We start from the raw sequence: 22,377 nt of genomic DNA on the forward strand, positions 1-22,377 counted from the left end.
TTTCTACAGTGTCACCAGTACCTTTAGACAGCAGCACAATTGGAGATGCTGCTTGGGCTTCACAGTGCTAATGGCTTTTCAATACCACCCATACAGCAAGACGGGGCTGGTCACCACCACCTGGGAGAGACTTTACTTCTTCACCCAAGGCGGGAATCTCATGTGTCAGCCCAGGGGAGCTGTGGCTGGAGGTCTGATCCAGGACCTGGACAACTGCTCAGTGATGGCGGTGGATTGCGAAGACCGACGATACTGCTTCCAGATCACCACTCCCAGCGGAAAACCGTAGGCCAGCGGGTGCTATCTGGGAGGACAAGTGTAGTGACACCGCCCCTGCTGAAGGCTGCCGAGCTCAGTCCTGTGGGCCATGCTCCTTGCGAGTCCCTATCTAGGTCATGCTGACCTTTTGGGAGAATGGTTTATGTTCTCTTTAAATAAGCATACGTGACCTATATATATGGGATCCAAACTGCTTCTTTTAGGGAGACCAGAGAGGACCTATGTGTGTCTTCATAGAGATGACCTACTTTTGTAAGAGCAACAGAGGTAATTCTTGTCAGCGTAGGTTCTGAGAGAAGGCAGTGGCCACTCCTGGCCTATCCCTGAACAGGCATCTGTGCCTCTGCAGTGGTGGTGCAGGCAGAGGGGAGGTGGGAAGGCTGCCCAGGAGTCCATGTTCCCAGACGAAATGGGAGATGTGAGCAGTGTGTTCAGCCATAGCAGGATCATTTGTTAGCATGCTGTCCCCACATACCCTGGGGACCTTGGGCCCAGCAGAAGTCGTGCTTTAAACATCGGCAGCCTGGGCTGGGGTTGTGGCTCAGTGGTAGAGCGCTCACCTAGTGCATGCGAGGCTCTGGGTTGCATCCTCAGCACCACATAAAAATAAATAAAGCAAAGGTATTGTGTCAACTGCAACTAAAAAAAAAAAAAAAAATTTTTTTTTTTTAAATCATCGGCAGCCTGTGGTCACTCACAGTAGAGCCCATTCCAGCAGATCCTCTCTCACTTCTACAGTGGTTTTCAGTGCGCTGAGGAGCTCACAGCCACATGTGTGCTTCCGCGGGCATGGAAGCAGAAGTGGGGTGGCATGGATGGCTCTCCTCCCAGATCAGCAGAGCAGTTTTAGACATGATCTTCTTTCTGGCAGTGAGCTAGATGATCCTGCATTCTAGTCATAGTCCCCTGAGTTACTTGCCTGCTCTGGGCCTCTGTCCTCTCAAGTGTGAAGTAAGGATAAGACCCTTTCCCCTATCTGCCAGACATAAGGAACAAAGAAGCAGAGGCAGAGGCCCTTTTAAAGAGTTGAGGCCCTCGTGAAGGTAGGGCAGTACTGTCATCGCACTCCCTGGCCTTTAAGTTCTCAGTGCCAGGTCCTTTGGGCATAGGTGGAGGAGTGGCCAGGCATCTAGAGAAGGGTCAACAGAGATGGTCCTTGCTGTGGGAGCCCAGACTTAAGTGGAAAGATACGACTCCCCCTCACTTTATAGATGAGGAAGCCTAGGCCCAGGGAAAGCAGGTGTTTATCCAAGACCAGGTGAATTGTCACCAGAGGCAGACCTAGCACCCCCCCCTTCCACCTGGTCATGCTTCCCCCCTGGTGCGGAGTTCAGTTGGCTTAGCATCCTCCTCAGGTAGCCTGAGATAGGGAAGCACTGATGTAGATGCATTTTCTTTCAGGGGAATAATCCTCCAGGCAGAGAGCAGAAAAGAAAATGAAGAGGTAAAGCTTTGACCGTTGGCCTTTTTCCTAGTGTGGTGGGTGGCTTTTGGATTGACATTCTTTTTACTGTCTTCTGCAGTGGATATGTGCAATAAACAACATCTCCAGACAGATCTACCTGACCGACAACCCTGAGGTAATTGGCATCTGCCTGCAGCTCAGCCTGAAAGGTAGGCGCCCCCTCCTGGACTGAGCATGTCTCCTGTGGCTTTTAGGCAGTCGCCATCAAGTTGAATCAGACGGCTCTCCAGGCTGTGACTCCATTTACAAGTTTTGGGAAAAAACAAGAAAGCTCCTGCCTCAGGTAACTAAAGGACAAAAGAAAACTAGCTGTTGTGGAGCCAAACCATGTACAAGGAATTTGACCAGATGTTAGCTAATCCTCAGCCCCCTCCAACCCCCACCACCACCCCAGGGGTGCAGTTAGCCCTGTTCATTGGAACAGTGACTGGCTGGGAAAGGTTAGGTGTCCTGCCCATGTTCACAGGTGGAGCCAGGATTCAAACCTATCTGATTTCAACACCCCTGTCCATTTCCACTGGACCACACTGCTGCAGTTTGAGTAAATTTTTGTGTCAAGGTCCTGTCAGTTTGCCCACATTTTCCATTAGCATCAATAGTACCATAACCAGAACTAATTTTCTTTTTTAAATAAGAAAATCATCTTGTTGTGTCTGGGTTACTACCCAGACGTATTCTTTATGTGTAGTGGTATTTCACATGTACATTTTTAAACATTTCTAGATTTTTCCTGATGGTTTAATACCATTCCATCATTTATTATTGCCATTAGCCATTGAATATTTAGGTTCTCTCCTTCCATTGTTTGCTGCTGTTATCAAGGTGAACATTTTCTTACATAACAGCTTTTCTCTTGAATACCATTTTAGGATTGACTTTAGGAAATCCAACCTTTTGTCTTCATGAAAATCTCTACATGGCAAACTAGGTAGTAGAGGGCTGGCTTATTTAGCATGCTGGTGAAAGCGTGGCATCAAAGGGCAATTAAAATCCTGACTGCACGGTGTCTTTTAGACACTCTCTAAAGCAGCAGGAGCCCAGTGGTTATGTACCTTCCTAAGTTCACACTCCTGGCATTGGGTATATGAAGAGGTAAGGTCAGAAAATAGGTTTGAGCTTGACAGTGAAAGATATGTCCTGCTCAGAAGTGACAGGCAGTGGAGCAAAACTGAATGTTTTAAGAAAAGGGGTGACGATCAGAACCAGGTTTAGAAAGACCGTTCTGCAGCATTACATAGGATAAACTGGGCAGGAGGTGGTGAGGAAAGTGAGACTCAGCAGGTGCTGGCGGTAGTACTTGCATCAAGCAAAACGTGGACCCTTCACAGCAGTGACAGGAATGATAAAGAGACAAGTCTGAGGAAGACTTGGGTGCTTTAAGGCAGGCCTTAGCAGATTCTAGCAGCAGTGTAGTGTGCTCACGAGGTGCAGCTCTAGGGAAAGCACCATGTGGAAGTAAGTGAGTAAAGATCTAGGAGGCGCAGGTGAGCCCTTTGGCCTTCTGTTCCTAAAACCATGACATCAGTGGCCGAAGAAGAGAGGTGCCTGCACAGCCTGATGTCCCTGAGTGAGCTAGTCAGCTGCTGGACCTTCTCTACTTCATTTGGTGACCTGAGAAACCACATGACCTCCATAGCCCCTCCAGCTCTAAGATGCCATCTTCCTAGAGTGCTGATGGGTAATTTAGTGTCAGTATTAGAAGGTGTGATTTTTTTCTGGAAAGAAACTTGCAGCTCATTTTAATTATTCAGTAACTGATTTTTCTCCTGTTCTAGAATAAGTGAGTCACATTCTTAGAAAGGACTCTACAGAAGGGACACAGACGAGTCCCTTGGGGGAAAGTGGATGACTTAGGGAGTCATGGAGGGCTGGGAGGGCAAAGATAGAGAGGCAGAACCAGGCAGTCCTTGGGAATGATGGCTTAGACCAGGACCATGGCAGAGATGAAAAGGACATGAATTTGGATTTATTTTGTAGGTAAGCCAGCCAGTTGACTTAACCCAAAGATTAAAGGGGTGACAGATGTGGCTACCAGATGGCTCCAGAGCTGTGAGGGGAGGGAGCCTCTCTTAGAATAGCTCATTAAGATGACAACAGAGGAAAGCAGCAAAGAAAACCTTTTCTTGGGAATAAACTATCATTTACTTCTAAACAAATCCGCATGAAATTCCCTCACTTTGCAGTTATTACATACCTGCTTCAACAAATATTGTGTGCCCAGGACTGAACTAGGTAAACTTACAGAATACTGGGAAAAGACCCACAAAAGGTAAACCTACACTATTTTTTTTTTAAAAGAGAGAGGAGAGAGAGAGAGAGAGAGAGAATTTTTAATATTTATTTATTTTTTTGTTCTCGGCGGACACAACATCTTTGTTGGTATGTGGTGCTGAGGATCGAACCCGGGCCGCACGCATGCCAGGCAAGCGCGCTACCGCTTGAGCCACATCCCCAGCCCCAAACCTACACTATTAAAATGGGGGAAAGAACTGTGATATTAATGACCAAGGTGCTGTCATGGACAATGTAGAGATGGCCTGTGCAGGGCCTGTCTGTGGAGGTGTTCAGATTGACAAATACAAGATGAGAAGTCACTGTTCTTGCAGCCAGCCAGAGGTGATGCATTCCTGACAACAGGGGTGATGAAGCAGGAAAGAGCTTAGCACACCTGAGAAACTGTTAGGCAAAGGAGATCATGGAGCAAGATGAGGCTGACCAGAAGGAAGCCATGTTCAGGATCTTGGGGACTCATGGAGGGAGGAGGGCAGACAAAGATGGAGAGGCAGAACCACGCAGTCCTTGGGAGTGGTGGCTAGACCAGGACCATGGCAGACATGAAAAGGACATGGATTTGATTTATTTTGTAGGTAAGTCATGTGGGACATGTGATGGATGAGATATGGAGTAGAAGGAAAAGGACAGTCAAAGGACAACCTTTGTGTCTGGTGGCAGCAGACATAAAGAGGAGTTCTGTTTGGGTCACGTTAGGTTGAAGAGGCTTTTAAGTCTTCCCAGTCAAGCATTTGACCAAGGATTCTGGCTAGAATGCAAGTCTGAGCAGGGTATGAGCCAAAGCATGAGACGGTAGTGGAAGAGATTGTGTGAGGCGAGCGGGCAGAGGGAGAAGTGGAGGCTCTGAGAGAATCCTGAAAAACTCCAACATCTGGAGTAGAGAAGTACCTCCAGAAAACCCACAAGTGTGGCACAGCAGAACCTGGAAGAGAGGGGCTACAGGGAGGAGAAGCCATGTCCATTAGAGGTCAATTAGGATGATGATTACAAAGTGTCCATCAAAACTGGAGATCCCAGGTGAAACTTGACGTGTTACTCTGTTCAGAGTCCTCAGTGGCTTCCTGTACTGGAGAGTCAAGTTCTGATCCAGCCCCAAAAAACGTTAGCATTAAGGTCTTCAGTAACCTGGTCCCACCCTCACTTGATTGGGCTACCGCCCACTTGACACTCTGGGGAGCCAAAATCTTGGACTTTCTCCCTTTAAACTTCTACTCACACCACTCTCTTGTGCTTACTACTTATTAAATCATAGGTCCTTCATAACAACAGGATCAAAAAGCAGCTGTGATTCTACCACTGAGATTACTGAGGCAGCAAGGGGAGCTCTACCACTCTTAACCTAACTCACAGGTTGTCTAGGAACCTCAATTTTTTTCTGTTACCAATGGAGTTTAAAAGGTCTCCAAGGTTCTCTTGCAGTGGCCATCTCCAAGCCTATGTAGTCCAACACATTCCATTCAGTCATTGACCATCTGTCAAATGACTCTTGTAGTTTCACACAGTCATTTCTGTTCATTTGATGTTTTTGTAACAAAAATCTGTTATAAAAACATCAAATGAGCAGAAAGATAATTGAGGGCTTTGTATGATCCTGACAATTAAATAAAAATATTGATATTCTGTGCCCCTCAAAGGAGTTTACATTCTAGCTAAGGAGAAAAGATTTTTCAATGGTGAAGTTAAATTGTAGTATTCTGACACTGGAAGAGAAGAAAGAAATATGTTGGTACATGATTAATCACTATGCAAATGACACAGTTTTTATAGGGTCCCCTCAGAAGCAGTGGTGGGGTTTGTGGCAGCGGGGCGGGAATATCACAGTGTTAAGCTCAGGGGTACCAGACTGGCTCTGTGACTTTGAAGACTCAGGAGCTAAAGACTTACAGGCTGGTGTGTGGGGGAGAGCTGGCTAACTCTTCTCTGAACACTTACTAGGCAGTGAGGGCAGGCCTTGGGGCAAAAATAGGGGGAGCACAGGGTTTTCAACATCAGGCACCCCACACCCCAGCTGGAGGCAGCTGCAAGGTGCAGCACGTGGAGGTGTGGCTCTAGAGGAAGTCATCATGGGAAGGGGAGAGGGTTCCAGGTAATCAGAACCAGACTGATCAAATGCCAAGACACTGGTTCTTGTAGCTAACACTTTGAGTTCCTACTAACGGTCCCTACTTTTAAATAATAATATGACTTTGCTATAGCCCCAACCTCAAAAACCTGTCCAAAGGAAGAGATACGTGATATAACAGGTTGTAGTGTCACAGCTCAGATTGTTGTGGGGCGATCTGAAGGTTTTTAGCCAGATGTGATTGGAGTGAGGGACTGACTGAAATCTCCCTTGAGATTTTAAAAGTCATTTGATTCCCTGTCCCCCATTTTATACTTCAGCCAGAACTTGAAAAATTCAGAAACAGAAAATGACAAGATTGTTCCCAAAGCAAAAGTCAGTATTCCTGAAGCAGAAGAACTGATCGCACCTGGGACGCCTATTCAGTTTGATATTGTACTTCCTGCCACAGAATTCCTGGATCAGAACAGAGGGAGCAGGTATGGGATAAGGGAAGATATCTCTGGGAGAAAGTAGATTCAATATCTTGTGTTCCTTCCACCATCACCACCAAAGGTCATGGCCCATTCTGACTTAGAATTCAGTGTATTCAGTGTCCTTTCAGCAGTAGCTGTCATGATTGTTGACCTTGGCTATTCCCCTAGGCGGATCAACCCTTTTGGTGAAACTGAAGATGAGTCATTTCCGGAAGCAGAAGGTAAGTGGCAAGTTTGGTGTGCTTATTCTTTCCCCTGCAGAAAATGATCAGGGTAATTGAAATAAGATGTGAAATGTCCTAAGAGAACTCTGATTTAGAATATGAACTGAAATTATGCGCCACCCCATACTGTCTTTGGAGCTCCTCCAAAGAAATAGGTTGTGTCTAAAGTCTGGTGCTACTTGTATCTGGCTGTCTTTGTACACTGTGTGGCAACAATCCAAGGAAAAAAATCTTTCAGTGGTGGAATGAGATGGACATTATTACCCTAGGTACATGTATGACTGCACATGTGGTACGACACTACATCATTACACCTAGAGAAATGAAAAGTTTGCTGCAACTGTCTACAATGAATCAAAATGCATATAAACCTAATTAAATAAATAACTTAAAAAAATCTTTCAAATGTGTCTATACAAAAAAAGAAATTAGGAGCCAGGAATGGTTGCACATACCTGTAATCCCAGTGGCTCGGGAGGCTGAGGCAGGAGAAGCATGAGTTCAAAGCCAGCCTTAACAAATTAGCAAAGACCTAAGCAACTTAGTGAGAACGTGTCTCTAAATAAAATATAAAGAAGAGCTGGGGATGTGGCTCAGTGATTAAGTGCCCCTGTTACCCCCACAAAAGTTACTATTAGAGTAACCATTTATAGTTTCCTAGTAATTTTTAAACCCTTACGTTATTTTTAGGGACAGAGAAAAAAAGGCCCTTCAGTTTAAAATAATGGGTGCATGAATTATTGTTCCTACTGAAAAAGTGAACTTTAAAAAAACATTCATTATCTTTAACTTGTGGTTGCCATTATCCAGTTTTGTCAGATTATATGCCAATATCTAGAAGCTAATGTTGGAAATTCTTTAGGATCAATAAGTTATTTTGGTTTATAATCATTGTCTCAGTTATAAGTATGATATATGAGCTGAGTGAGACCCAACATCAGGTCTCTCTTACCACAAATAAAGCTGCCTCTATAAGAAGCCCAAATAATTAATGAGTTTTCCAGGATCTAGTGGAAATGCTCTTGAGATTTAGTTCTAGAAGTACATTCACCTGGCACTTCCATCTCATAAATGGAGAAAAAGAAGAGCTTTTCTAGTCTGTTTAAAGTAGTTTCAAACTGACAGATGTAGAGAAAAGATTCAGAGCTTTTAGCAATACTAGGCTTTGAAAAGTCTTATTGAGAAATTTGAGTAGAAAGTTCTTCATAGAAAGCAAGCCTGAGGTCTTTGGCCTGTTCAGACAGGGTATCTGGCATTGGTAAGCAGATTAACAGCAGGCAAAATAAATGTGATTCTGAGCAGAATATGCTCTCTTGCAGATTCTCTTTTGCAACAGATGTTTATAGTTCGTTTTTTGGGGTCAATGGCAGTTAAAACAGACAGCACTACCGAAGTGATCTATGAAGCAATGAGACAAGTGTTAGCAGCTCGGGCTATTCATAACATCTTCCGAATGACAGAGTCTCATCTGATGGTCACCAGTCAAACTCTGAGGTACATTTGGTTTCATTTTCATACTCTCATGGCTGCATTTGATTCCTCTTTTAGGGCACATCAACCATCTGAAAAATTAGTGCCGGAGTATGTTCAATTGAATTAGATGAAGATGCTAATCTTGTTTCGCCCCTTTCCTTTTTACATTTCCATTTTATAAGATATAATATAAAAGATGCTCCCTTAAGGACAAAAATTCAGTGATGACTAGAATTCCCTTATCAGAAATGCTTGGGACCAGAACTGTGTTGGATTTTTTCAGATTTGGAATATTTGAGGTGTTGCGGGATGAAACACAAGTCTAAATATGAAATTCTTTTGTTTCATATACACAAAGGTAATATTTTAAATAATATAATATTTTTAATAATTTTGTTCATGAAATAAAATTTCATGGTGTGGAATTTTCCACTTGAGGCATCATGTCAGTACATTTCTAACTTTGGGGCATTCTGGATTTCTAATGTTCAGATTAGGTATGTTCAGCCTGTACTATGTTTCTAACCATGCTGTTATTCTATTCTCTATGTCATATCTCAGCTTGAAAATGAAACTCACTTGAGAGTACTGTTTATAAAAATTAACAATGAAAAAAAAAACATGAATCTGCCTAAACTAGACTACTTAACTAGTTGGAATTGAGATAGTTTTTCAGTGTTAGTACATGTCTGACAGTATTTTAGATTAATTTGTTTCTTTTCATGTTTCTTACTGTGGCTGTTGGGAAGACTTAAATGATGTGTAAGACTTCATACCTTACTTCTACGAGACAGCACTCTGTCAGAGCCAAAAACCGTCAATAACATTTGTTATTATTAGAGATTTTGATTGAAGATAGTAAACCGGGAATAATAATTCATTCCGAGAATTTCACAATGTCAAGTCTCCTTACTATGGCCAGTTATCAAGCCTTGGCCTACTTGTCTTAGTCTTGTTTTGAATAAGTCTCGTGGGGGCCTTTGGGAACGAAATACAAGCTTTTATCATGTGATCTGTACAAAGTACAACAGCCCTATATCTTCCCTTGACTCAGACAAAAAGTTAAGTCAACTTCATCTATCTGATCACTCAACTAAAAGCATCCTAAATACCTTTCTCTCCAAATTCCTGATCTAGTTAATCACTGAGATGGATCAACTCTACTTAAATACTTTTCCTTTCTTTCCCACTCCATTCCTCCAACCTCAGCTTAATTCCTATGATCAATCAATACTGCTCATTTGGACTAACATTAATGTATTTACTTCTAGTCTGTCTTGTTGAATAGAATTTGCAATGGTTTACAGAAATATAGTAGGACAGACTCAGGCTGAGGCAAAATAATTAAAAGTTTCAGGCCAACCTGAACCTCTCAGTAAGATCCCATTCTGAGAGCTGGAGATGTACCTCAGCATGAAAAGACCCCTGAGTTCAATCCCCACTACTGAAAAAAGAGAAATACTATAAGAATAATTGTTTCAAGTATACAAGAAAACAAAAATTTTTTAAAAAGTGAGAAAGTTAAATAAGTTTAAATTGATACATCGAAAAACCACCCTCTGGCATTTTAAACAACTAAACGTGGACCTCTGTGGATTTTCCAATAAGAAAGCAACCAAATCTCTGGCTAAGGAAGTCAGTTCCTAAGCCAACCTGGTGGAGATTGAGTCCTGCTTTTTCTTCTATTAGGTGCAGGGTCTCTGTTCCAGTGCCTAAGTCTTTGAGTTGATTTTTGTGCATGGTGAGAGATAAAGAGGTCTAATTTCATTTTCCTACATATGGATTTCCAGTTTTCCCCAAAGAGGTCTAATTTCATTTTCCTACATATGGATTTCCAGTTTTCCCAACACCGTTTGGTGAACAGGTTATCTTTTCTCCAATATATGTTTTTGGTGCCTTTGTCTAGTATGAGATAATTGTATTTATATGGGTTGGTCTCTGTATCTTCTATTCTGTAACATTGGTCTACATGTCTATTTTGATGCCAACACCATGCAGTTTTTGTTAGTATTGCTCTGTAGTATAGTTTAAGGTCTGGTATTGTGATGCCTTCTGCTTCACTCTTCTTGCTGAGGATTGCTTTAGCTGTTCTGGGTCTCTTATTTTTCCAATGAATTTCATGATTGCTTTTTATATTTCTATGAAGAATGTCATTGGGATTTTAATAGGAATTGCATTAAATCTGTATAACAGTTTTGGTAGAATGGCCATTTTGACAATATTAATTCTGCCTACCCAAGAACATGGGAGATCTCAATCACAAGATCGAATTTCCATTACATACACACAGCTCTACAAATCTGTTTTTTAAATATACCTGGAGTTGTTACACAGAGATTGATTCACTCTAACCAAACTTAAGAGACCTAAAGGTGGAATGGATGCCAGTGTTTTAACATATAGTGGTATACATTACTGTTATAAGTCTGGAATGCTTCTTACCAGCTGGACAGCCCATCTGCCTGTGATTTCTATGGGAGGCCAGACTATATGAGGGTTTTATACCTGGCTATGGCATTTCTTAGCTGCACAACTTCAGGCAAACTTCCTTAACCTCTGTATCTCAATTCCTTTAATTTTTAAAATGAAAACTGTATTCACACCTCATAGTGTTGAAATAAGAAATAATTGAGTTAATATATTTAAAGCATTTACAACTGACTGGGACATGGAAAATGCTCAATGTCAGCTTCAAGAAAAGTAACTAAAACTTTGGCAAAAATGAGGATTTAGTTTCTGCCATTCATTAAATCTGCCCTTTTCATTTACTTTAAACATTTTCAAATATTTCTGATGAACCTTACCCTGAGAATTAGATTATTATGAATAAAATCTTATTTTTTTAAAAGCTTTTCTCAGGATATGTTCTGGATCTTTTATAGATCCAGGACATATTTTGACTACTCTAGACATATCTTCCCTACTCTAGACATTTCAAATATATGGAAATTATAACCATTGTTTTAAAAACAGATTTTTGCTTTCACCTAAAAAAACTATACCAATTCCATAATAATTTATACACCATGTTAATTAAACTAACACAATATAAGTATATAGGGGAAATTTACCTCTTTGTATTTAAGACAACATTAAATTCTCTAATGCAGGTCCAAGATACATCAACCTCATTATTAAATGAAGCTTAAAATGTTGAAAGAATACAGTCTGAAATGCCTTCTTAAAATTAAACATAACCCCTCTTACATCCATCCTGAAAAGTATAGTTTTGTCAAAACCCCTTCATTCTCTTTTCACACCTACCCCCCCACACACACACTTTTTAAGTTAAATTTAAAATAAATTGATCCAGCACTTCAGGGTAACTAAAGAAGCCAATGAATGTTGGAAAGGAAGCTTGTACAGAATATGATCCATTCTATTATACACTAGAACTCTCAAAAATTATGCTGCTGCTTTTTTGGGGGGTAAGCACCAAAACATTGAAAATCAGTTCTTCTACTTGCTTATAATCTTCCACTATAGACAGCCTGAGTATTACCTACAGAGGTTCAAAAAAGGCAGAAACCACAGCACATGGTCTCATGAAACTGTTTTGCCCTGCCCTCAGCCCGACCTTATTTTTTATCTCTGAGGTTATTTGATGACTTCATTCTGAACTTTTACCTATTTTATAACCCCTCCCTCACCAGTTCTTATAAGTTTTTTCAACATTTGTGATATTATAAATCTCTTAAAATTGCAGGTTGATAGATCCTCAGACTCAGGTGTCAAGGGCCAACGTAAGTACCTCATCCATGTTAATGTTAGTGATTCAATGCCTTTTACCTCACCTTCTACTTTAAACACACCTAGGCACTTAATAATTTGTTAAATGACAGTCACTACTAGTACATTCTTTTTCACGACTTTTCCATAGAGAATAACCTTATTTTTAAAATTCCAGTTGTTGTGATTACACATCTAACCCTTTCCCATCCCTCCAGTTTGAACTTACCAGTGTCACACAGTTTGCTGCTCATCAAGAAAACAAAAGACTGGTTGGCTTTGTCATCCGAATTCCAGAGTCCACAGGAGAAGAGTCTCTCAGCACGTACATTTTTGAAAGCAACTCAGAAGGCGAAAAGGTCTTGTTTTTTGTTTGTTTTTTAATATTAAGATTCTGTAAAATCTCAATCCAGACAAGTCCATTTTTAATGATTTTCTTTCTGTACTAGCCCCCTGTATCTAGTTGGTCATTCCTGTGTTCAGACAGTCATCCAGGAATTCAGACAGTGATAGTTCCTAGGAAGGCTCTACTAAATTAAGAAAACTGACTTGATTAAAGTTTTCCCATGGAACAAATTATATGTCAGCTAAAATAGGGTGAATGGGGAAGAACTATATTAGCAAGATAGTTTATTATTATAAGGATATCATGAAATGTTAAAAGCAGTTCCCCCAAAATTTGTTCCTTAAAAGAAATAATAAAGCAGAAAGTTACAGTAGAGAATAGTCTCAAAGAGCAAATCAAGGAAGACATCAGGAAAACACATCTAAGCTGTTCTTTTGTTTAGTATGAAAAATACTGACTACATCTGGTACTTAGAATTATCAAAGTTAATCTTCCTTTATTAAGTATCTGTTTACCATTATGTATCTGAACATGTAATAGCTAAATATACTTCAGAGAAAAAAATCCTATCAGGAATTTTAAATGCTGGAATAACTTAACTTTCCTGTAATTTTTTTTGTATGGTACAAATCAGCAATAGGAGGTCAGGACATTTGTATGCTGGGACAAATCTCCAACAGCCAATCCTGTCTTTCCATGTGGACATAAACAGTGCCCTCACTATATTTCCGTATCACATTTTTTTTCCTAAAATTTTTATCCTTTTCTACCTTTACCAAACATTACTTTTCTTGTCTTTTGCAGATATGTTATGCTATTAATTTGGGAAAAGAAATTATTGAGGTTCAAAAGGTAAGGTGGATTTTAGTGCTGGTTTAACAACTGTTCTATAGACATTTGTACATTTTTCTCAAGAGAGAAAAGTGATACTCATTAGACAGTGAGACCAAATTTGGGATTTTCTTTAAGCATTCTAACCACCAGACATCTTTGATCATCTGTTTCCATGTTCACTGGTAGCATATCTATACTTTTTAATTAATAAGTATCATTGCTGCAGCTCCTGCTTTATTAATTTTCTTGCTTGCATACTAGTTGGCTAGGTTTCCCATGAGGTAGGTACCCACCATGCTCTACGGCCTTGCTCCTTAGAGGACGATCATAGGCCCAGCAGCATTGATAGTTATCACCTGGGAACTTATTAGAAATGATCACTGTCTCTCACATTAAGCAGCTTACAGTCTGATCCAACAAGTTTTTGAGAACCTATTTTATATAAAAAATCCTGGAATTATAGTAGTGAAAGGAAAATATGGTCCTTCATCTCGGGGTATCTTTAAGTCCAGCAGTGTCTAGAAGAATTATATTACATAATAGAAATGTTCTAGATCTGCATTATTTAATATGCATACTGAATGTGGCCAGTGAGGAACTGGATTTTTAAACTTAAAATATTTTACTTTAAAGAGTAAAATGAAGATACCTTTTTAGTGTAGTCAGTGCTTGAAGAGGGTGGAAGACCTATAAACTTGAAATAATGTCACACACTACAAAGTTAGTATTTAATGGTATAGGTGAGAAGTTGGCCCACTTTTTCTATAAAAGGTCTTTATCTTTTAGGCTTATTATCTTCACAGCCTCTTTACTCTGCTATTGTAACAAAAGCAGCCATAAGCAGTATGTAAATGTACAGCTGTGCTCCCATAAAACTTAGTGACTAAATAAATAGTGAGCTAAATAAATGGCCATGGTTTGTCAACTCCTGATGTAGACTAAAGACAGAAAAGAATGGGGTTTAAAGACAAAGAAGACAAAGATTTTATGATGGAAGTTCCTATATGGACTCTCTTTGGAAAGCTAATTATGGGTACATAAGTGATATTATGACCAAGAGGAAAATTAGCCTGGACTCTAGAATAAGTAATGCCTTTGAGTTTTCTTTCAGCAAAGTGAGGAGACCCAGCTGAAAGCCCACATTGACAAGAGTCAGGAGGAATGAGGTTAGGTAACAGAACACACTGAAAGCCAAACTGAAGGGGTTTAAGTGCATCTTAAGCATTTTCTTTTTTCCTTCTTTTAAACTCTCCTAACTTCAGGATCCAGAAGCACTGGCTCAATTAATGCTGTCTATACCACTAACCAATGATGGAAAATATGTACTGTTAAATGATCAATCAGATGACAATGATGGAAATCCAAGTGAAAATAGAAGCGCAGAATCTGAAGCGTGACTCACTGGGGCCTGTGGGGGAAGCGCGCACAGGAAGGAAAGCTACCTCCTTAAGGGTTTTCAACTTCTCTGATGTATAGGCACACTGACCTGGCTTCAGAATGCTGACAATCGTTTGTGGAATGTGCCCTTTGATGCCTTGATACTGAGACTTGGGAGGGAAACAGTTAAGAAAAGGGTGACAGCCTTCCTACCCATCTACAAATGTTATTTTAGGTGCCTTGTGGTAAGTCTTTTTTCCTTAGATTGCATTGCAGTGCTCACAATGAAAGCTATGAAAAATGCATTGTTCATTTTATCTGAATGTCATCTCTTGAGTTTCTAGTGTCTATTTTAAAGGTGGAGAAAAAGTAGCTTTACAAGTTGATAAATACTAAATATTTCCAATTAATATAATCTATTTTTATATTTTACTTAAAGCTTATCAAGTGCCTGTCATCCTGAAGGTTGTATATTTATAATTCAGCTTATCTCATAATTGGACCTAGCAGCATTACCATGTGCAGTGAGGTGACAAGCACTGCTTTGAAGCCCAAGTACCAGTAGAGATGCAGGTCTAGTATTGGCAACTATGTTAGACATCATGCAATAAAAGGACTAGTAGATGAATACTACAAAGAAAGTTTTATAACACAACCTCACTGAACCAGCATTCAGAAGTTTAAGGTCCTCTTAGATATGACCTTTAAATGGCTATTCAGGATGCAGCTCTATCAGTTCCTGTTTCTTCTGAGCCAGACCCTCCTCAAGGAAGGGGTCAATTAATTTTTAAAACTCACTTGAAGCACAGCTGGTCGTGGGGCTTGGTCTTAAGTTCCTATTTCTACCCCAATATTTCTTGTTCCAAGACTCCCAGATCCCTCCTAGCTATGAAATAAATATAAGATCATGAATTGGTACAGTATGTTTAATTGTAACCAAGTTCAACAGACTATCATTTTTGTAATTAACCAGCAATAAAAATTACCATTCTGTTTCTTTCTTTTGCTTGCTGTTATTTTGTAGAATATTTCCTGGAAGGAAACTAGAGTCAGTTCTCTGGATATAACAATTTAACAAAAACAAAAAACAAAACAAAACAAACACCACTAAGGTTTAATGAAATCACTGCAGAGGGGAAAGCTCATCAAAAAGTAACTATTCAACATGAGTATTTTTTTAAATGGGGAATTAATAAAACAACCTTTGCAGACCAAAACTAAGTTAACTTCATAGGGTCTATTAGAAGAATCACTCCTGAAATGTGTACACCATCAGAGACATGATTAGCTGATCTAAGCCAATATGAGACCATTAAGTGAGTTCTAGATTCATTCTAACTGTAGTAGATCAGTAAATTCTCAGCTGCAAAAGCCACAGTCCTCCCTGCCCCCAATAGACTTTTTCAATGGAGGGAGGTATGAAGTAGACAATCTCAAGTCTTAAACAGTTAGTTACTAGGTTGGAAACTAAAGCATTGTTAATACAGTGGCTTAAATAAAATATAGACCATGCAGAAAATAAGGAAAAGAGAAAAAGTCTGAAATTCAGCACCTTAAAAAAAAATTTCATCACAAAATACGAGGGCTGGGGAAGAAATTCAGTGACAGCACTTGCCTAGCATTGTGTGAGGCTCTGGATTTAATTGAAACCCATCATCAAAAAAAAAAAAAAAACAGAATGAAAATATTAACTAAGCAAAGATACAAGACCAAATATTCAGAATATATAAAGTACTCCCAAGTATTTTAAAAACGTACAAAGTCATGAAAGCATTTCATAGATTAAAAACTACAAAGTACTCAAACAGAATTGTGCTCATTTTCTCTTAATAGAAAGTGCAAATTAAAACAACAGACATTTTATATTCAACAGACTGCAAATATTCAGCTGTTGGAAGGGAAAGGAGCAATGGGGAGTCTAACCCACTGCTGAAATGAGAGAACAATGTGACAGTCTATAGTAAATTTGAAAGTGTGCCTGTCCCACCACTTAGCAGTTTCAACATATGCTCTAGGACATGTACAACAGTGGTTACAGCAAGGATGTTCAATAGTATCCCAAATGTGAAAACCCCAATGTCATCAATGGTACAGTAGGTTAAACATCTACAATCACTAACAATATTAGAGAAGTAAAAATAAGATATAGCTATGCACCAACATGCATTTCAAAAATCATACTAGAGTCATAAAAACATACAGTGTAAGATGCTATTTATGGTAAGGATAAACATGCAAAACACTACATTATTTAGGAAAATACAGAAAGGTGACAAAACTAAACAAAAGCAACAGATCTATTTCCACCAAACCCTGAACAGTAGTTGGGGGAATGCTGGGAGGGAGCCTCTGAGGAAGTGGGAACAAGTGTTCAACCAACACCGTCATTTCCCAAGTAGTATTCTTTAAATAGGTCATACATATTTTTAAATAAAAATTTTAATTTAGAAACCAGGTGATCTGCACTTTTTCCTCAACTTACTGAATTATGTATTAATGCATATAGAAGCCCTGTGAAAAATTAGTGCCAAATGAATGGTGGGAGTATAGGAAATGGAACCTTTTTAGAAAACCAGCTATCCTCACCAGTTTCGATTTCCATATGGATTTCTCCATCACATACCCATAAGTCTGCCCTCTTATGACTGCTTTTAGGGAAGAGCAAGGCCTTCTTCACATTTACAACTAGCCTAGTCACTGAGCTAAGAACATAGACTCGCCACAGTCAAATACAGACTGCTTTTCAAACTCCACCTAAAAGAGTGATAATAGCAGCTAACACTTATATACCAAATGCATTTCTACCTAAGAGTACAAATCAATAAACCATATAAAATAGCTAAAATGTAAAATATAAAGTGTTTTATATAAATTAATCCTCAAAATCTCATGAACTCCTTATTTTTACTATCCCAACTTGTGCCTATATAACCTCACAGGCAGCAAATCAAGATTCACATCAGTCTGTCCTTGGAGTGTATGCTTCTAACCACTATGTGTTATGTATATGACCTCAGAGATAAGCAATTACCAAATATTTCTTAGTACTAAGCTGTGAAGATTATTCTGATATTCAGAAACAATTTCAAAGTATTTTTATTTCTACAAAAATTGTTTAAATACTTTAAAATTGATTGTATATCAACAGATACTTCTAGGTATAAAAGTTTCCCTCCTCCTTAATGAGGGCACTACTACAGAATGCTTCAGTTTACATATATCTTACATACATTATACAATGTTTTAGTTCTTAAAGATGATCCCAGAATTATGCATCATCAGACATGCATCAATAGAAAGATAAATTTCATCTATATTCCTGCGAAATTTATCTTCACTAATGGGAACTCGAGAGATCACTTAGTTTTAAGTGGTAATGAAGAGGTAAGCTATCAAAATAGGGAAACTACTTACTGGCCAAACTTTTTATACACTGTACTATATGTAAAAATTTACTTTTATATAAACTATAACTTTGCCATCACCATCTCAAGAGTTCCTTGTGCAATCTAATTTCCATAGATTTCCACTTACTGTAGATTCCTCTTTTTTATCTGAAATCTTAAAAACCTATGTAATTGTTCCTAACACCTAAAAGCTTTGTTTAAAAATTATTTTTATACAGACAGATACTTCTAGGTACCTGTCAGCTCTCCCTAAGCCAGAGAAGAGCTGATACTGGATGGGAAAACTGAAATGAGCAACCCTGAAGGATGAAGTATCTTCCTCCAGTACATAGAGCAGGCTTTTTTTTTTTTTACTATTTGCTATATAAGTCATGGATTTCCTATACTCAGTGGTCTTCAGGAGTAACAAAGCCCCTAGGCATTAAAGCATCTGTCAGGATCCATGAAACATTTCCCTATGGAATTTAAGGGAAAGGGGGACTGATGAAAATACGCTGGTGCTCATATTGCCTGCATTATTGTCCCTTTGGTCAGCATCCATGACATCATGGCAATCAAACGTAGTAGCCTGCAAGTAGGGTAAAATCACATCCAAGATCCTTATACCAAGAGCATATGTAAATTGTGGTTTGCATTGACTTAGTGGCAAACCAAATAAGTAATGTTAATCTCCACTGACAGGAAAATAGTTCAATAAAATGGTGCATCAATACCAAGGAGTAGCGGGGTGATAGACATCTGAAACTTCTGCAACCTGAAGCTGGAAAAGAGAATAGTGCCAAGATTTTTAAAGTCGTTAGGCATGGTGGCACATACCTGTAATCCCAGTGGCTCAGTAAGCTGAGGCAGGAGGACCACAAGTTCAAAGCCAGCCTCAGCAAAAGCAAGGCACTACGCAATGCTGTGAAAACCTGTGTCTAAGTAAAAATACAAAGTAGGGCTGGGGATATGGCTCAGTATTCAAGAGCCCCAGAGTTCAATCCCCAGTACCCATCCCCCAAATTATGAAAGTCTACCATTCATACTTTCAGCAAAACCAGCATCAAAAAGTAACATGATGTACGTGGTAGTATTATCTTTCCCACAATTTTACAAATTTAATACCTCAGAATAAAAAAGGTGGTAATCAGACATTTCTCCAGCATAATGTTTAACAGGATTGTTATCTCTTGCCTTCCAATGTAGTATTTAAAAGGCTCTTGTTTATTACTGTTTCACTTCAACCCATGTTTGTAAATAGGATTATAGTTATTTCTAACATATCACTTCATACTTAGGATCCCTTTCCAGGATTAGGATTTAAAATAAATTCATGTTGTTCCTTTTATTTGAAAATATCAAGCTATTGGAAAGATCAAGAATGGATAAAGGAAAGAAAACAAAGGTTCTTTTCCTGGGATAGACAAAATCCAATCCCATTATATACTTGAAATTTTTTGCCTCTGGACAGCTTGCAAGCATTTTTTCTTTGAGAGATTCCGTATATTTTATTTGATTTAAGGAGACCCAGAAAGGTAAATGTTAAGAACTACTGGTTCAAGATATTCAATTTTGAACATAAACATCCAGGGGAAGGAAAAGTTTAAAATTATATTTATTAATGTTTTATTATACATATTGTATTTTCTTAGAATTGGGAGAGGGAACCCCCACTCAAGTGAGGTAACAAACTTGCCATCCTTTACAAAATTTAATTTGAACTGACAATGTATGGTTAGTCCTTAATTCCTGAGAATTTGAACATCATTAAGTTTTCTGTGAACTTATAACAAATGTTCACATTAATTTTTAAATTACAGTATGTCTGAAAAAATATTAACATTAATATGTTAGTAAGAAAAAACATCCAAGTGTATATATTAACTCAGGTGGGAATATACTGAAGCCCTGTTGCTCTGCAGTTTGATACCATTTAAATACTTTTCAGAGATTTTATTTCAAATATCTGAAATTATGATTTCTCCAGACTGCAGTGATGTTATTTTGAACTAAAGGTGAAATAATAATCTGTCACTTTCTTCTCAATTGTAGGTATCCAGGGAGTCAGCATGTGGCCTCTAGTATTGATAAAATGATTAATTTACATATGGGGATAATCAAAAGATGTGATTCTTTTAATTACAATTTCTATCCCCATTGAAGGATATAATTTAGAAAGTTAGAGAAGAAAAACAGAAAACAATACTGTTGCTATGAAATGGTGACTAATTTGATATAATTAAATGCAATATCATTAATATAAACATTTATAATAATGAAAATATAAATTATCAAATTATCAATTATGCAGCATGCTTTAGGGCCATTTCTACAGTTAGTATGAATTTAAAATATCAAATGTCTTTAATCTATCCATTGTCCATAATTTTTAAGCCATGTTTACATAATAAACATAAAACAGTTTCTACAAATTCTGTTTCTTCTGACTTTAATAGGGAAGGTATTTATCTTGGGCTGGGAAAGTTTTCCTGACCCTAAACCAATGAGCACAGACAGAGCACTGAATACCCATTCCAAAAATGTTAGAATTCCTTCCTTGCAGGATTTATCCAAAGAAATGTTTAGCAGGCAAATGCAACAGAAAAATCAAGCATTTTCCCAAATGATATTTGTATTACATTTAAAGTTTTAAATTTTCTTTTTCATCATAAAGGTATTATTTTATTATATTTAAAAAGGCCAAGATTAAACCATATAATTATTAACTAACATCTTTACAAAAATAAAGCCAGTAGCTTGCCAGGAACTAAAATTTACTCAAAATCTTTCTATATTCTTAAAATCAGAAAGTGATTTATTAGAGTTTTATTCTCACAGTGGTAATTTTTTAAAAGCCTGCACAGTGCAATTATTTAATCTTGTATTTTAGATTATACTTGATATGAAGAAAAAGCCTGCCCAAACCATCAGGATTTCAATTTAACCTAACAGAAGAAACCTGAGTTTAGATGTAGAAACAATTCATTCAACTTTTTTTGATATCAACCAAAAGTGAACAAGCAGGATTCTATGGCTTTATCTGACTTTTTGAGTATTAAGTAAATCTTAAAGCAGTTGTTGGAGGTTAAATGTTCCCAAAGCAATGTAAACTAATTACAATGTCTCATCAAAAGACATCAGCAGCAGCTCTTGTGAGTCACACGAAATTAACAACGAAGGATCATCAGTTATACTGTACACAAAGGGTACATAACACATTTGTATCTCACCTCCAGTATCAAAGTCGTCTTCACATACTCTTTTTGTAAGAATATTGATATGTATGCTTCATAAATTTCAGGTTCAATTCTTTTTTTTTTAAGACATGTATTTACTGGCTATATAGTGTATGCATTGAATTTCCAATGACTTGAGATAAAGACCTATGCAAATATAAATTACAAACACTTGTAGACTGCAAGAGATCTGAGGTGACATTTTAGGAATCTGGATTTGCCAACAAATAATTTTTCCTAGAAACATCTTCTAGCCTAAAGTCTAGGCAAAAGTCAACTTTTAAAATCTTATTCTCAACCTTTGAAAAGCAGAGCCTTTGTAAACAGAATGGCTGAACTTCAGAGCACTGCCTTAAGAGTTGTCACAACTAAAATATTTTCCAGAGATGACCCAGGAAACAATTTGATGATAGCTTACAACATCCATTTCACTGGCAAAAATATTAACACAATTCTGATGATCTCATACCATCAATATCACTTCACAACAGGATCAGTAGACACAGTGCAATCAGACAGGTCTCCATTGCTTGTTTTAGTTTCTTCTAGAAGTATGAGTGAAAACAACAATGGTCATATTTATGTCCAATTTTAAAAAGTGAATTAAAACGTAAATAAAATTTGAAAAGAGCAATATTGTTACTTGTCAAATTAAAAGGTGGTATCCATCAAACTTTTCTTTAACATAACAAATTATAACTAGTTTTTGTTTTGTTTTACATAGACTAAATACTAAGCAAGTTCTGACTGGTTGTTAATGGAAATGCAGAGTTGAGAGAGAGGAATTGCAACTGGGGAGGGACTTCAAATTGAGCATTTTTTTCCTGTGGAATCTTGGTATCTCTCATCTAAATAGGTTATGCTCCCCCGCACACCACTTCTTCCAGTTGAACCAAGAAATCACCACTATGGTACACTGCCAATACTGACAGAGATGTGGCAGCAAACTCACATATTAAAGTTGTCCAGAATGAATAACTTTCCATTTGTACTTGTAACTTACTTTTTATAAACAGCTTTTTACTGTCTGGGATCAGAACAAAATCCTGGCATTTTGTGTAAATGTCATGTGCATATACTATTTAACAAATGAAAATTATTTGACAAATGTACTTATTCAGCAACTGACATCTCTGAGCAATCTTTAGCTAAAATACAGTTAAGAAGTGTAACTTGAGCATGTAAGTGATATACATCA

The 22,377-nt window shown here is 38.2% G+C and overlaps 2 protein-coding genes across 5 annotated transcripts in view; one reads left to right on the top strand and one right to left on the bottom strand.

Moving 5' to 3' along the window:
* Appl2 (adaptor protein, phosphotyrosine interacting with PH domain and leucine zipper 2) overlaps nucleotides 1-22,377 on the top strand; it is a 62,844-nt gene that overhangs the window by 33,517 nt on the left and 6,950 nt on the right. Inside the window, exons 11-21 of one of the 3 annotated variants that reach the window (XR_005731179.2) lie at nucleotides 97-285; nucleotides 1,681-1,723; nucleotides 1,803-1,859; nucleotides 1,939-2,027; nucleotides 6,419-6,577; nucleotides 6,743-6,795; nucleotides 8,118-8,292; nucleotides 11,978-12,014; nucleotides 12,219-12,359; nucleotides 13,151-13,198; nucleotides 14,443-14,802. Coding sequence is in view for 2 of the 3 variants with exons in the window: in XM_005322333.5 (XP_005322390.1) it covers nucleotides 97-285; nucleotides 1,681-1,723; nucleotides 1,803-1,859; nucleotides 1,939-2,027; nucleotides 6,419-6,577; nucleotides 6,743-6,795; nucleotides 8,118-8,292; nucleotides 11,978-12,014; nucleotides 12,219-12,359; nucleotides 13,151-13,198; nucleotides 14,443-14,577 (1,126 nt within the window). In the remaining variant the exon portion in view is untranslated. Of the gene's footprint in view, nucleotides 1-96; nucleotides 286-1,680; nucleotides 1,724-1,802; nucleotides 1,860-1,938; nucleotides 2,028-6,418; nucleotides 6,578-6,742; nucleotides 6,796-8,117; nucleotides 8,293-11,977; nucleotides 12,015-12,218; nucleotides 12,360-13,150; nucleotides 13,199-14,442; nucleotides 15,555-22,377 lie in introns of those variants that run through there. The other 2 variants (XM_013357301.4, XM_005322333.5) reach the window with 2 other exon arrangements.
* The window catches only part of Washc4 (WASH complex subunit 4), a 54,685-nt gene continuing 51,847 nt past the window's right edge, over nucleotides 19,540-22,377 (bottom strand). For both annotated transcript variants that reach the window (XM_005322335.5, XM_021724467.3), the window contains one exon: nucleotides 19,540-21,724. In XM_005322335.5, the coding sequence (XP_005322392.1) occupies nucleotides 21,657-21,724 (68 nt within the window). In that variant the 3' untranslated portion in view covers nucleotides 19,540-21,656. The remainder of the gene's footprint in view (nucleotides 21,725-22,377) is intronic.

Source organism: Ictidomys tridecemlineatus, chromosome 6 (assembly GCF_052094955.1).
Source record: "Ictidomys tridecemlineatus isolate mIctTri1 chromosome 6, mIctTri1.hap1, whole genome shotgun sequence".
Classification (NCBI taxonomy): domain Eukaryota; kingdom Metazoa; phylum Chordata; class Mammalia; order Rodentia; family Sciuridae; genus Ictidomys; species Ictidomys tridecemlineatus.